General features: G+C 43.9%; 2 protein-coding genes across 4 annotated transcripts; one reads left to right on the forward strand and one right to left on the reverse strand.

The window, feature by feature from the left end:
* Positions 1 to 581: 581 nt before the first annotated feature.
* On the forward strand, positions 582 to 7,993 carry creld1b (cysteine-rich with EGF-like domains 1b). Its single transcript, XM_018762187.2, has 11 exons — positions 582 to 782; positions 2,048 to 2,180; positions 2,275 to 2,357; positions 2,963 to 3,073; positions 3,727 to 3,818; positions 3,912 to 4,091; positions 4,376 to 4,471; positions 4,866 to 4,949; positions 5,069 to 5,164; positions 5,387 to 5,527; positions 5,863 to 7,993. The coding sequence occupies exons 2-11, from the start codon at positions 2,064 to 2,066 to the stop codon at positions 6,081 to 6,083; spliced, it is 1,221 nt and encodes a 406-aa protein (XP_018617703.1). The 5' UTR covers positions 582 to 782; positions 2,048 to 2,063; the 3' UTR covers positions 6,084 to 7,993.
* Positions 7,994 to 8,557: 564 nt separating this feature from the next.
* Positions 8,558 to 12,996, reverse strand: mbd4 (methyl-CpG binding domain protein 4). 3 transcript variants are annotated; one of them, XM_018762252.2, is made up of 8 exons: positions 12,861 to 12,996; positions 12,370 to 12,530; positions 11,320 to 12,044; positions 10,938 to 11,009; positions 10,721 to 10,855; positions 10,218 to 10,367; positions 9,858 to 9,961; positions 8,558 to 8,904 (listed from the first exon to the last, which is right to left on the reverse strand). In XM_018762252.2, the coding sequence occupies exons 2-8, from the start codon at positions 12,519 to 12,521 to the stop codon at positions 8,830 to 8,832; spliced, it is 1,413 nt and encodes a 470-aa protein (XP_018617768.2). In that variant the 5' UTR covers positions 12,522 to 12,530; positions 12,861 to 12,996; the 3' UTR covers positions 8,558 to 8,829. The 3 variants fall into 3 exon arrangements, with proteins under 3 accessions (XP_018617768.2, XP_018617769.2, XP_018617767.2); XM_018762253.2 differs by having other exon boundaries at positions 12,370 to 12,536; XM_018762251.2 differs by having other exon boundaries at positions 12,370 to 12,555.
* Between the last annotated feature and the right edge of the window lie 257 nt (positions 12,997 to 13,253).

Raw genomic sequence — 13,253 nt, forward strand, 5'->3', positions numbered from 1 at the left:
ATTTGCTGGACAGGAGTTGGGGATGAGCAGGTGAGCAGAGGGCAGCGGGACTGAATACTGTGAGCAAGAACGGGGTTGTACTCTTTCTAAGAGCACACATGACTTAAACTATGTCATTAAATATTTAGCCATGTAGAGGGAAGAAAGTCTGAAGTGGACTTGTTGTGTCTTGTCCAATGTGAGCTTTGTGAAGAAAATATACTATGTATCTACATATCTGGAAAAAAAAACAAAAAAAAGAATAATAATGATGAATTTAGAAATTATGATTCCACTGCAATTTATGTCTAGTGCCTGTTTTAAGCACTATTGACCTTATAGTCAACGGTTTTTGCCTAATCGTTCTGTATTCTGAGGTGGCTATGACGTCACAAGCAGCGTTTCGGATTGTTGTTGTTGGGCTGAATGCGTTCGATCGTGTCTCCTCCCATTGCAGACGCGCGGGCCAATAGAGCAGCACGTCTTTACAGCGCTTCGCAAGCGCTATTTGGCCAATCTGAAAATTAATCCCGCCCCTCTCTGTGTTCATCGTGGGATATGATTGGTGGATCAAAGCGCGTTCCAGTAAAATGGGGCGGAACCGCATGAGCCGCTCCTACGGACGGCACAGAAACAACTAGAACTAAACCCGCGGTTTAGAGGGGGTGATGCAAAAAGACGAAACGAAACAATTAAGCAGAATTCGGTAGCACCGGGACAGCGTCATTTGAACCAAATATTTGAGCGGAAAGCTGCTGCCCCGTGTTGTCCCTCCGGTACATTTGCAAGAGCCTCGGCAAAAGGTAGGCTGTCGCGAGGAGGAGGTCTCGCGCATAACCACGGACGGTGTCAGTCGTCCCTCAGCCTCAGGGCAGCCGCTCCGCCGGGAATCCGCTTTTTAAAAAATTATTGTATTTATTCCAGAAATAAAGTAATTCATGTTACAGTACGGACAGTCTGGGCCTCTGCTTTTACACTGAAAGCTGGCAATGCGAGAAAAGCAAAAACAAACATGGAAGCAAGCAGAAGGCAGCGTATTAGTCTAGATTCGAAATGTGACAGGACAGGAGAGGAGGTCGGCTAGCTACCTAGACTGCTACTATCATGCCTGGCCTGCCGTCAGATTTGGTATTATTAATGTGGATATTAAATTCGTGTGAGAACAAATACAAGAGCGGCTCATGTCTGTGTCTACATGCTGATTTCCATTTGCAGTTATGACAGGTCCACCTATGATATATAATAGCGTGTCGTCCGAGCTGTGCCACCATGGCATTTCCCAATTGTTAGTCGACTCTGCCTCATGAGGCTCATGGACAGGTGGTCCAGTGTCTGCTGGGCAAAGAAAACAACAATTTGTCATACTCATACATAGTGCATTCATGATTCAGAACGCAGATCACAGAGTTGCTGGCCTGTTGAGTTTACTCTGACCCATTCATTTTTGTGTCCCCCAATACACATGCTAATATTTACTTTTTAAATTGCATTTATTCATAATGGAAGATGCTTCAGAGAATTGAGTAGCAGTTGACACCACATCAGTGCTAAATACTGTATACCCTGAAGTCATTTACCCATTTATAATAGAGCAATGCAAAACATGCTCATGTTCAAAAGAATAGTTTAGAGTCACCAGTCAACCTGAAACACGTGTTTTTGGACTGTGGGAGGAACCCAGAGGACACCTACTTTAATGCTGGCGATTTTAAAGGTTTACCCAAAAAAAAAAAAAATCTTTCAGATGAATGTCAAGTCAGTGTGATTCTACACTGTGAAGGGACTGCAGGTTTCCTCATCGCTGACCAGAGAACAACGTTTCTTACGCACTTCCGAAGACCCCCCCCCCCCCGCACTTAGTTTCATTCATTCATCACACTTTTCTCCAAAGCAGCTTACAATATTAATCAACCTACAATTATTTCTCCATTTATACGGATGGGTAACTTTTAGTGGAGCAATTTAGTTGAAGTGCTACAGTTGGAGGTGAGATTCAAACCTGTCACCTTCGGGCCTCTAGTAGCCCTAACCACTCCGCTACCAGCTCTCCCTGCTTCCTCTTCCTTAGTGGCTGTAAGGCAGTGATGTGGTCACTCTGGCCTTTCCACCTGGCCCTGGTGCTGTACTCCCTACTCTCAGTGGTACAAGTGGAGACCGCGCCTTGCCAGACGTGCCGCAAACTCGCAGAGAACTTCATCAAGGTATGGGCGCTGCTCATAATCTGCCCACCCGCTGGATTGCCTTTTAAGGTGTGCTTTGTGGTGGCTGATCAATGGACTTTGTGCGTTGTTTCAGGGCCTCGAGCACACAGCCAATAAGAACTTTGGAGGCGGGAACACGGCATGGGAGGAGGAGAAACTCGCTAAATATGCACGGAGGTAGGAAGAACCTCGAATGCCGTTCCATGTTCATCATAGCACAGGTGAACTTCCGTGGCTCAATAAACGGGATTTTTCCATTTCAGTATTTGAAAGAAAATGGCAGAAAACAAGAGAATATAAAAATGTAGTATTGTGGTAGTACAGTAATTTTCATGATTTTTAGATTTTCTTCCCCCCACAAAGATTTTTTTTTTTAAATTAACTTCATTCTTATGTTTCTCACCCAAAGCATTACACCCACGCCAGCTTGAGAGGGGTGGATACAGGCTCACACCTCCTCCAGTGTGCATGCCGTGAGCCACCTGCTGCTTTTAATCCCACAGGCTACATCAGGCGATGCAACATGCTTGGAGGAGAGAGTTTGCCTGATTCCACCTGCAGTTCAATAAGACACTTGGCTGACCATAGTTTTCAATGTGAGCAAGAAGAGGGACAGTTAGTTAAAAGTGTTTTTTAAGTATCAAGTGTAAATTTTCTTTTGGCATCATGATTGATACTGTGGTATTTATAATAGCTGGGTATGTCACCCATCCAAGAGAACAGTGGCTGTTGTTATCAGTCTTCCCTACCATTTGGTCTTTTGCCATCCATCACATTTACAGTGAGACACGATTGCTGGAGATCATTGAATCCATCTGTGACAGCTCAGACTTTGAGTGTAACCAACTCCTGGAGCAGATAGAAGATCAAGTGGAGACATGGTGGTTCAAGAGGTATGTTAGTGTCTGTCCCTTTCAGACTCCCATAACAGCAGTTATGACCTTTTCTCAAAAATATTCTCAGGTGTGTTGAAGAAAATAATGGGTAAAGCAGAATGTTTGGTTTGTGAAGACTTCAAACAATACAATATACAGTATATTGAGTCTTTCAAAGACGATGCTTGGTTAAGAGCTTTGTTACATATATTTTACAGTGGTAAAATTGACAGTCTTTTTTCCACTGGACTTTTAGTCAGAAAACTAAGATAACATTCCTTGTGGTTAAGGGCAGGATAGCAAAGTGGTACCTTAAAATATGATTTTTTTTATTATTAATTAAAAAGGTACAGTTCCAATGTCCTTCCAAGTAATGTGCGTTCTTAGAATCTGTGCATTTTGTCACAGGCCATATAAGGGAATTCAAGTCTTTAGTCTTTGAGTTGATAGCAACTGTTGACAAAGACTGTATTATAACCATGTTATAACCATTACCATAATTAGAGCGACCCTGCCAAGCCATAACATAACTAACACAAAGCAGCCAAGAGTCATTTACTTTATCAGTCACTTGGCTGTGCTAAATATGCATCCTGTAATCAATACTGTTAGCATCTGGCCAGTTTATGTTCAAAAGTTTTTCAGCCTTATTTAAAGAAATTATTTTGCAGGCAGCAGGAGTCACCTGACCTTTATGAATGGCTGTGCATTGATGAACTGCGACTGTGTTGCCCTCCAGGGAAGTTCGGACCTGATTGTGAAGGTAAAGAAATGGCTTCTAAAACACACTAAAAATGCATACGCACACAAGCACATAAAGGTCCATCCTTTTAACCCGGGGCTGCTTTTTTCCCAGAATGCCCAGTGGGTGCTGGAGGCGTATGCGGGGGGTTGGGGAGATGCGAGGGGGATGGGACTCGCCTTGGAGCCGGCGAATGTGTCTGCGATCCAGGTTATGCGGGGGAGCTGTGCCAGGAGTGTGCAGATGGTTACTACAGAGAGAAGAGCTCTAATGGCACGCAGGCACCCTGCTCAGGTACCCTGCTTTGGTTCTGCTTCCATCCATCCGTCGTCAACAACCACTTGTCCCGAGTGGGGTTGCGATGAGCCGGAGCCTTACCCGGCAACACAGGGCGCAAGGCCAGAGGGGGAGGGGACACACCCAGGACGGGACGCCAGTCCGTCGCTAGGCACCCCAAGCAGGGCTCGAACCCCAAACAAGCCGTGCCCCCTTTGCTTGTATCCTGCAAGTGAAATGTTGTATCCAGGCATAGTGTGTTCACAATGCACCTTCTCCATCCCTTGCAAACTTGTGTACAGCATGCTATCATTCCTGCAAGCGCTGCACTGGGCCAGAGGACTACAAATGCCTGGACTGCAAGGCAGGCTGGACCCTTCACGACAACAAATGTGTGGGTGAGTTGGCAGTCCAGATGTCTGTCTACCAGAACGGTGTCATGTTGGATATAAGAAAGAGTGTGACTGCATCTTGACACACTGTATCCCACTTTAAAATCTTAAGTAGCGTAGTGGTTAAAACTGCTGCTTCTGGATTCGGAGGCTGCAGGTTCAATTCCCACCTCGTATCGTAATACCCCTGAGCGAGGTACTTATCCAAAATTGCTCCATTAAAAATTATCCAGCTTTATCATTGGGTAAAAAATTGTTGGTCGCTTAACACTGTAAGTTGCTTTGGAGAAAAGCATCAGTTGAATGAATGTAAATGCAGTTAGGCAGTCATTTTGATTGTGTCCTCCTTTAATGCATTTACCCATTAGTGAGTTGATTCTATTCTCCTTTGATGTTCCAGATATTGATGAATGTGGCACAGAGCTGGCTAAGTGTCCTTCCAACACGTACTGCTTCAACACAGATGGCTCCTATGAGTGTAGAGGTAAGATCTGACCTCCAGATTCCAGAGAGTCTGTGGCTGCTGGCTGGTTGTGTGCGTTACCACTTTATTTGAACCCCAGGTCTCAGGAGGATATGTTCCGATGTGGCTTTTTCTCCTAGGCTGTGACCAGGCATGTGTAGGCTGCATGGGTGGTGGACCAGCCCGCTGTAAGAAGTGTGCCCGCGGGTACAGGCTGGTGGGAGCTAAGTGCCTGGGTGAGACTCTCAGTCTGAGCACCACTTTCAGTAAAGGCAGCCTGATCTGTAAACATCAGTTTCTGTAAATGTGTCAAGCAAAACAAAAGTGGTTTGCAAGCCATAGATTTGGATTTGATAACTAGATGTCTAATACACATGACCTTCTAAATGGAGCTGTAGAGGCATCTGGAATTGGTTTGCTCACTTATGTTCCCTGTTTCCCTGGGTCTTCTCCCTCAGATGTGGATGAGTGCAGTGAGCAGACCATGCCATGTCCAGGGCTGAATGAGGCCTGCGTTAATGAGGAGGGCTCATTCCGCTGCGAATGCGCAGATGGGTTTCTGCGCAGGGATAGTATCTGTGTGGAGAGCCTACCACCATGTGAGTCTCTTAACTCCTCACTTCAAAGCTGTGAAACACAGGTTCTGCAAGCCTGGCCGTAAATTTAAATACAAGTAAAAATAGCAAAGTTCTCCAGTCTCAAATTTCACACATTTTAACCCCACACTTGTTGACACTTACCTTTGTACCTCATGGTACTTCTTTGTTCTGCTATATAACAATTTTAGATTCGAGTTATTCTTTTTCCCAGAGTATTGTCTGCTGAAGGGTGTGAGTAAGAGAAATGTTGTATTCAAGCAATCTTGAGCCAGTCTGGTACTCACTGATGGCCAATCCATGACATTCCAATGTGGTTTGTCTCCTACCCCCCCCAGCGGGCCCAGAGAAGGGGCTTTTCGAGGACATGACGGATGACGAGGTACTGGTTCTGCAGCAGATGTTCTTCGGGGTGGTCATCTGTGCCTTGGCCACTCTGGCTGCCAAGGGTGACATGGTCTTCACTGCAATCTTCATCGGGGGTGTGGCCGCCATGGCTGGATACTGGCTGTCAGAGAAGGGGGACCGCTTGCTGGATGGATTCTTGCGGGGACGCTAACCTTCTTTGAGGGTTTAGCCCTGGGGCTGGGGGAGTTATGTGGCCTTTCTCAGGCTGGGGGTGAGGGACAGAAGTGGGAAGTGATTCTGAAAACATAGTAAAGGCTAAAAGAAAAAAAAATGGCAGCTTGGAATGGTGGAAGGGAGGGGTATCGGAATAGAGGGACGGAGTGGGTTTTTAGGAAAAACCTCAACACTGGAAGAAGAAATTTCTAACGTAAGTCGGACCTCTGCAGTTTGTCCTTAACTGCAGTTCTTGCACTCATTTCTCATAGAAATCTGCTGCCCGTCACCTTGAAACCCCCCCCCCCAATCAGAGGTGAACAAATCAGACACCCCAAGAAGCTTTGGCTCCTCATTTCAACAAGACTGTACTATTCATATAGGACAATCTTATTTATTTTTCTTTGTATGTTTTAGGGGATGGGGAGGGGGCAAAATGAAGGGAAACTTACACACTAACTGTCTAGACTGTTGCCGACTGGCGAACTCAAGGCACGTGCTATACCTTGATTGTGGGCATCCCCAGCTGGCTGAATTTGGAGAAATGTCCTTTCGGTTACATCTAGAGAAGGGAAATTAAGGGGTTTTTTTCTTTATGTTTCACAAATAAAGTGTGAAAAAATGAATGCATGAGAAGCCATATCGCAGGCCAGTGTAATTTGGCCTTATCTTTGTACAGATGTGAGAGAGACTGGTGCATACAAGTGCTATCACTGCGGCAAGGCGACGGAAGGCTGTGGATCGATTGTGGTGTGGAAAGATAATGCACGAGTCCCTTCTCATTTTTATCCAGGCAGGATTCCCAGTACACAGTGTAGTATTTAATTCTCATGAATACCTACTGCCTCAGCAGCGATAGCGTGTGCGCGCATGTATGCACGGATACTTGTGTATAGCTGTATGTTTATCTTATGACTGTAATAGAAAGGAACTATTACACAAGATGGAACTTAACCTTTATTTTGAACCTGCCTAGTTTTAAAAGGCTTTTAAATGTGCTTGTCTAAATCCTCCAAATGCATACATCTCTCATGTCGCCAGTGTAATCTAACATTGTAATAGCATCACTGCTTTCATGAAACAGCAGTTAACCATCATACCATTTGTAATTTTAGTTGTCTCCACAGACATGTTGAGGAGGAAAAAGGGCTCTTTGTGTTGTCCAAGCAGCTTGACTGTGTGAGTGTCTCGTCATCTGTCGGCCATGTCCATTACTCAACATCCACAGCCTGTGTCGTCCAGCTGTTTCGGTGTAGGGGAAGTTGCGCTTCCTGACCTACTGTGGCCTCCTTGCTGAGTTGTGTATGCATATGCGTGTTTACATTTGTCTTTTTGTCCCTATCTGTAGTGATGTGTACGTGTCTGTCTTCTCCCTGAGTGGAAGCACCATCTGTCTCATTGCTGTCTGGGTGGAGCAGACCTCCTACAGCTGCTCTGTGAATGACTGACAATGTGAAATCATCCACATCTCCGGTCTGCTGTGGTGCTTTTTCAGACATGATTATCATTGAGGAAACTTGCACTTCTTCAGATTATTAAAAGAGTATGATTGTTTCTACTTCCCTACTGAGGTTATATCGTTTGAGTAAGAATGAAAAATGTGGTGTTGACAAGTATATTATGTAAGATTTCTGTATCTGCAAAGTTTAGTTGACTGCTCTGTTCCTTAGGCTTTGCAGAAACTTAAAGACACTTTGTTGCAGTTGATCAAATTTAGCTAAGAAACCAGATGGGATATAAAACAATGTCACTACTGTGAATGAATTGATAGCCCATATAGGTATTGTGTTCTTTCCTTAAGACTTGAACTTGTATTGTAATTAACTTCAAAACATTTAAGTTAGTTATAAATTATGATTACAATTGATGACTGCAGTCCCCTTTTTCCTCAGCTAAGAAAAAAATAAAGAACCCTATTACAAGTATGTTGTTTAAGAAAACCAAATGAAGGTGACAAATGATAAACACAATCTTGTTTTAATCCAAAATGAATAACATAAATGAAGAGAACAGAAACTTAATTGAGGTAAAATAAAATGGCTACAGACAGACTTTGAGGAAGTCTGTGAAATGCCAGCAGATAACTATGACTGCAAATGCATGAAGCCCCTGAGGGGTGCAGGAGAACATGCCAGTGTGTCTTCATTCATTTCTCCCTCTGTGTACCAGTACATAAAAGGAACGTTAACCACATAGGAGTCGAAACAACCCTGGGCCGATTACCTTGGAAGCAAACTAGAAGATGTGCAACGGAAAACACGGGAGGTGGCATGCAAAGCAACATGGGATTTGTGAAATGCAAATACTCTTTGGTCTGCACTCTGTCTAATCAATCTAATGAGCACGCACCATGCTCAGTCTGGAGTGTCACCAGCTTCTCATCGACTAAGCTGTCAGTCAATATGGAGTATATTATTTTTAGCTGTAAGAATTTATCCAAAACTGCTATACAGTAACAATATTTCCATCAGATAGTTTTGCACAGGATTCAATCTAGTTTTTTTCATTCATTTATTTAACAAGAATATAAAAAGTTAAAACGGTAAAACAATTTGAATTTTTTCCACAAACTAAAATACACTTGAAACATGATCACATTTACAAACAGCATTATTCAAATTGTAACTTTGCTTTGTTACTAAGGAATGTTTTATTTCATTGATAAAACATGATGGTAGTTTTTTTTGTCTACCAGTTCAAAATTCAATGTCTGGATGGCTCTCGACAAACAGTGCTGTCTTGCCTTAAATCCCCAGTTTCTCATGATTCTGCCATAGCCAAGCATGGTACTTATTTAACTTGTGATCCTTAGGCTTTACCTAAAAAAGCAGGGAGGAAATTAGAAGTGTATTCATAAATTCTAGTTAACAAATTATTCATTTTGTGTACCAGTCTACCACTTGCTGACCCATAAACCACAGAAGTATGTACATTACCCCCTCAACTTACAAACAGAATTGTTCATAGCTCCAAAGTCATTTTAACCCCAAGTCAATAAATAAAACCTTCATAACAGACATCCCTCTATTTACATGCTGGTTCTGCTTAAGAAGAAAAAAAAAAAAAAAAAAAACTTGTAAAAGTATTTTTATAAACTTTGAGCAACATTCAAATAATTTAAAATGACTGTGAATAAATACATATTGTCTACTACACCAGGGGTGTCAAACTCTCCTCATACGATGGGCCCAGTAGGATTCGAGGCATCTGCTGCAGGCAGGGTTTGTACACCACACGTGTAACAGCAGACGATGAGTAAGTACTGTTCATACCCATTCTAACTTATTAAGGATGTATCTACCTATACTAGTGCTGTGCCTAACTGCTCTGTATGGGCAAGTGTCAACATCTAGAGCATGAGACCGAGCAGCAGCAAGCTTTACAACAGCCTCCAGATGAGATATCGTACGGAATGTTCCAGTACTGATCCCATGTGTAAGGTACCGTTGGCAGTTTGACAACATTGGCTGTATAATAAATGAATTTTCTTACCACATACATTTGCATAGATTAATTTATATGTGTATTAATTTTAGTCATTGGTGTATTATCATCACAACTTTACATGGTGCATAATTATGGTATTTAGTTGTGCCCGAATTCCCACCAAGTCACAAGGTCTAACAATAAAATAAATAGCCTGGCCATATGGTTGATAACACTGGTCCACACCAACTTCTATTCAATGCTAACTACTGACTGCCTCATTCGGCAAACATGAACGACAAACATCTAGTTATATGTCACAAACAGTAACGAACATGAGACACACCTGCTTCCATTCCTCCACACAGAAAATTCTGTACGAGTCATTGCCGTACTTCCCAATGCCGTGGAGCTCGATAGGGTAGCGCCACTGCTTGGTCAGGTATTCGTCTGCAAAGGAGAAGCAAAGCTTCATGCATTCAGGACAAACCATGTGTTCATAAGTAAGAACTCCATCGATTAACGCATCCCATTATCACATTTTCCATCCTCACTGGTACACAGCAGTGCCACAAAGTCCTTGCTCTAGGGAAACAAACAAAAAAAAACAGCCTTCTAGCTCTCATCATAGCTGGTAAACAGTGCAATGGACTGGCCTGCATTAATAATCACAGCCTTTCACTGAAACATGATCTGCATTACAAACCAGAAAATCTGATGATGCTTTTGGCTCTCAGCTCATGCAAGCCCAGGGGTCTGAGCAGTTCAGCCAGGGGCAACCAGTCGCTCTCACGGGTAACTTCAGGTGTGGGGTAGCGTTCAAAAAACTGCCAAAGAACTGGGATGGCCATCTTACCTGCAAAGAGGCAAAACATCAGCAGCAGACAAAGCTGACAAAATGTGGCCCATTTATTAAGGTAATACATGACAATTGTAAAAATTAATAATATGCAGCTTGTACATTGGGTACTTTATATTTTTATATATATTTTTTTATCCTTCATTCACATATTCTATCTTCTCATCTGTGTCTTGTCACATTCTGTCTGTGCTGTGGAAGTTTCTGTCACCAAGACAAATTCCTTCTTTGTGTAAACATACTTGGCAATAAAGCTCGTTCTGATTCTGATTCTGTCACCTCCACATTCTGCACTATTTTACAAGTGACAGAAATCTTATAGAGCTGTGTATAGGGTTTAATGCACACACCATTGGTCTTATTGAGAAAAATGGTAGCAACCAGCAGCTTCCAGGGGTCATGGAAGAGGGTCTCCTGAACTAGACAGAAGGGTGATCGAGGTGGCGTCCACTTCTTAAAGGCCTTGCGCCTTGGGGGGCTGGGAGCTACCAGGAGAGGAAGGAGACAATGAGCAGAAGGCATCATCAGCGTAAGCTTTATTTTACAGTCCCACGATGGAATCCGTACCCTCTTTCATGGACTTCCCGCTGAAGTAAGGGCTTATTTTCTTTCTCTCCATTTCAGCTTTTGGTCTAGGGCCTAAAGGAGAAATGAAATAACTTTCAGGTACAAAAAAGAAGACCCCAATATTTACTACTGTAAATTGTACATTTCAGTGTGGTTCTGCAATGGATACTCTGTGCAGAATTGGTGAAAACCAGTTGGTGCCAGTTACATAAACCCATTATGGTGTGACCATGGCCTACTGACACTTCCTTAGAATTAAATTGGCTTTTACACTGCACTGCCTGTAATGTGAATGAGTATCTGATTGACCGATGGATGGATGGATGGATGGATGGATGGATGGATGTTCCAGATTCTGGTAATGGGGAAGAGACATTCTTACTGCTCTGCGGCTGGTTCCTTGGTGACAAACTCCCCCCGAGGCTCTGAGAGGCTGGCAACAGGCCTTCTCGTAGTCCTGATGGAGACACAATGGCTGCATCTGTATCATGACTCGTGCTTGCAGGCTCTCCAATACTTGAAGCAGGAAGTCCTTTGGGAGAAACCAGTTTTGACTGATCCTTCTGAGCATCGGTATGTGGACTGCCTTCCAACTTGATCTTACTAAGCAGCTTGTCCCTCAAGAGCACTGTCTTCTGGAAGCCTTTGGCAGGGATATCTGCTGGCAGGATGGTGACCTCCCTGACCTCTGGGGTCACACTAAGACACTCCTCTTTCCTGCCTGTGCTGTCAGCTCCGCTGGGCTCTCCCACCCTCTCAAGACCGTGGTCGGACAGCTCCTGCTTTACGAGCAACGGGTTGCTCTGTGCTTTGCCTCTTGTTCCGGCTCTTGACTTTGGCCTCGTGGTCTTGGAGGTCGCCGGAGGAAGGATGGCAATGCCAGCTGCTTCCTGCTCTTCCTTGACGGAGGTTGGTAAAGTTCGAGCAGCTGTCACATCTGCGTCTGTTAAACACATCAGACGCCTCGCTTTCCTCTCAGGCTGGGACACCATTGCGTGGCTTCCTGCTGCAGTGAAGTCAAAGTCTTCGACCCGAACGCCCAAATCTTCGTTGCTTTGAAGGAAGACTTGGAGTGCCGCCTTTGACCTGAAAGTTCGTCCCTGGGGACTAAGTTGCATACAGTCATTTCACTAAGAAGAATGACATTTTGATATGGCGTAGGCAACAACTAATATTAAACACAACCGCTTCTGTGATACTTAATGGAAAATGCGAACGCAAAGACACCTAAAAATCAGCGTTTCAAATGTTACAACTTTGCATGAATGATTAAAAGGGGACATTATCGGAAAGCTTTGACTTTGACACATTAGTCGTGTACATGCCCTTCTTCCTTCTCGTGGGTTTGCTTGCCACGCACTGTACCGTGGTCACAAGGTTACCGGCAGCTCATCCTCACATATTCTCCCCGCTCCATGAAAGAGGAGGATACCTTTTAATGTAAACGTCCAGCTTTCCTGCCGTCTTTCCCGTTTTCCTCTGTTTGACCACCTTTGTCCAGCCCTCCGGCATGCTGGTGGTGGGGGGGCATCTCTTCGCAGGCTGCTGCTCAGGGTTCCGGCCGGACTGTTCCTCTGTCTTCATTCCTCTGACCTGCAGCTCCACCACCAACACAAAACTGTACTGGATTATTACATCATTTTACACTTGGAAATGAAATGGGGGGGGGGGGAACACACCAGATTATTATTAGATCACACTGCAGTGCTGGTGCTGGACAGATCTTTTTTTCCTGAATCTGGTCCTGGTATGTTATCCATTCGTAAACCAACCATTTTGCGTACATGCATCATTCATTGCATGCGAAAAAAAGTAATAAACGCACACGAATTATTTTCAGCATCTGCCTGATCATAATTAAAATAACACGCGCCTGATCAAATTAACTACTGAAGTTGTCTCATAACCACATTAAACTTATACCTGTCAGTTGTCACCGCAGCTTCCGCTACGAGAGCAACGCATTTGAGAGCCTGTCTTCGAGGATCTTTCTACTGTATTTATCGTTTAAATATTACATTTACGTAGAGCTTCGTGATTGTTTCTCTCCCAGGTTACCGGACACGTGATTACTCAACGCATGCGCAAAACACACATCCAGGAAGTTTTTTTTTTTTTTCTTTTTTTTTCCCGAACTGTAGGACACAAGGTTCTGACACTGCGCATGAGCAAACCGACATGCGCGTCGCAGTCATAGACATATCTATGGTCTCAATGGTATCGACGCAAAAGAATGTATGCAACTCTGTTGTAGTGAGACATCTACGCATGCGCAGGCCTATCCGCTCGCGGGTGAATGACATGCGCAGTCGTATG

This window comes from Scleropages formosus, chromosome 2 (genome assembly GCF_900964775.1).
Source record: "Scleropages formosus chromosome 2, fSclFor1.1, whole genome shotgun sequence".
Taxonomy (NCBI): domain Eukaryota; kingdom Metazoa; phylum Chordata; class Actinopteri; order Osteoglossiformes; family Osteoglossidae; genus Scleropages; species Scleropages formosus.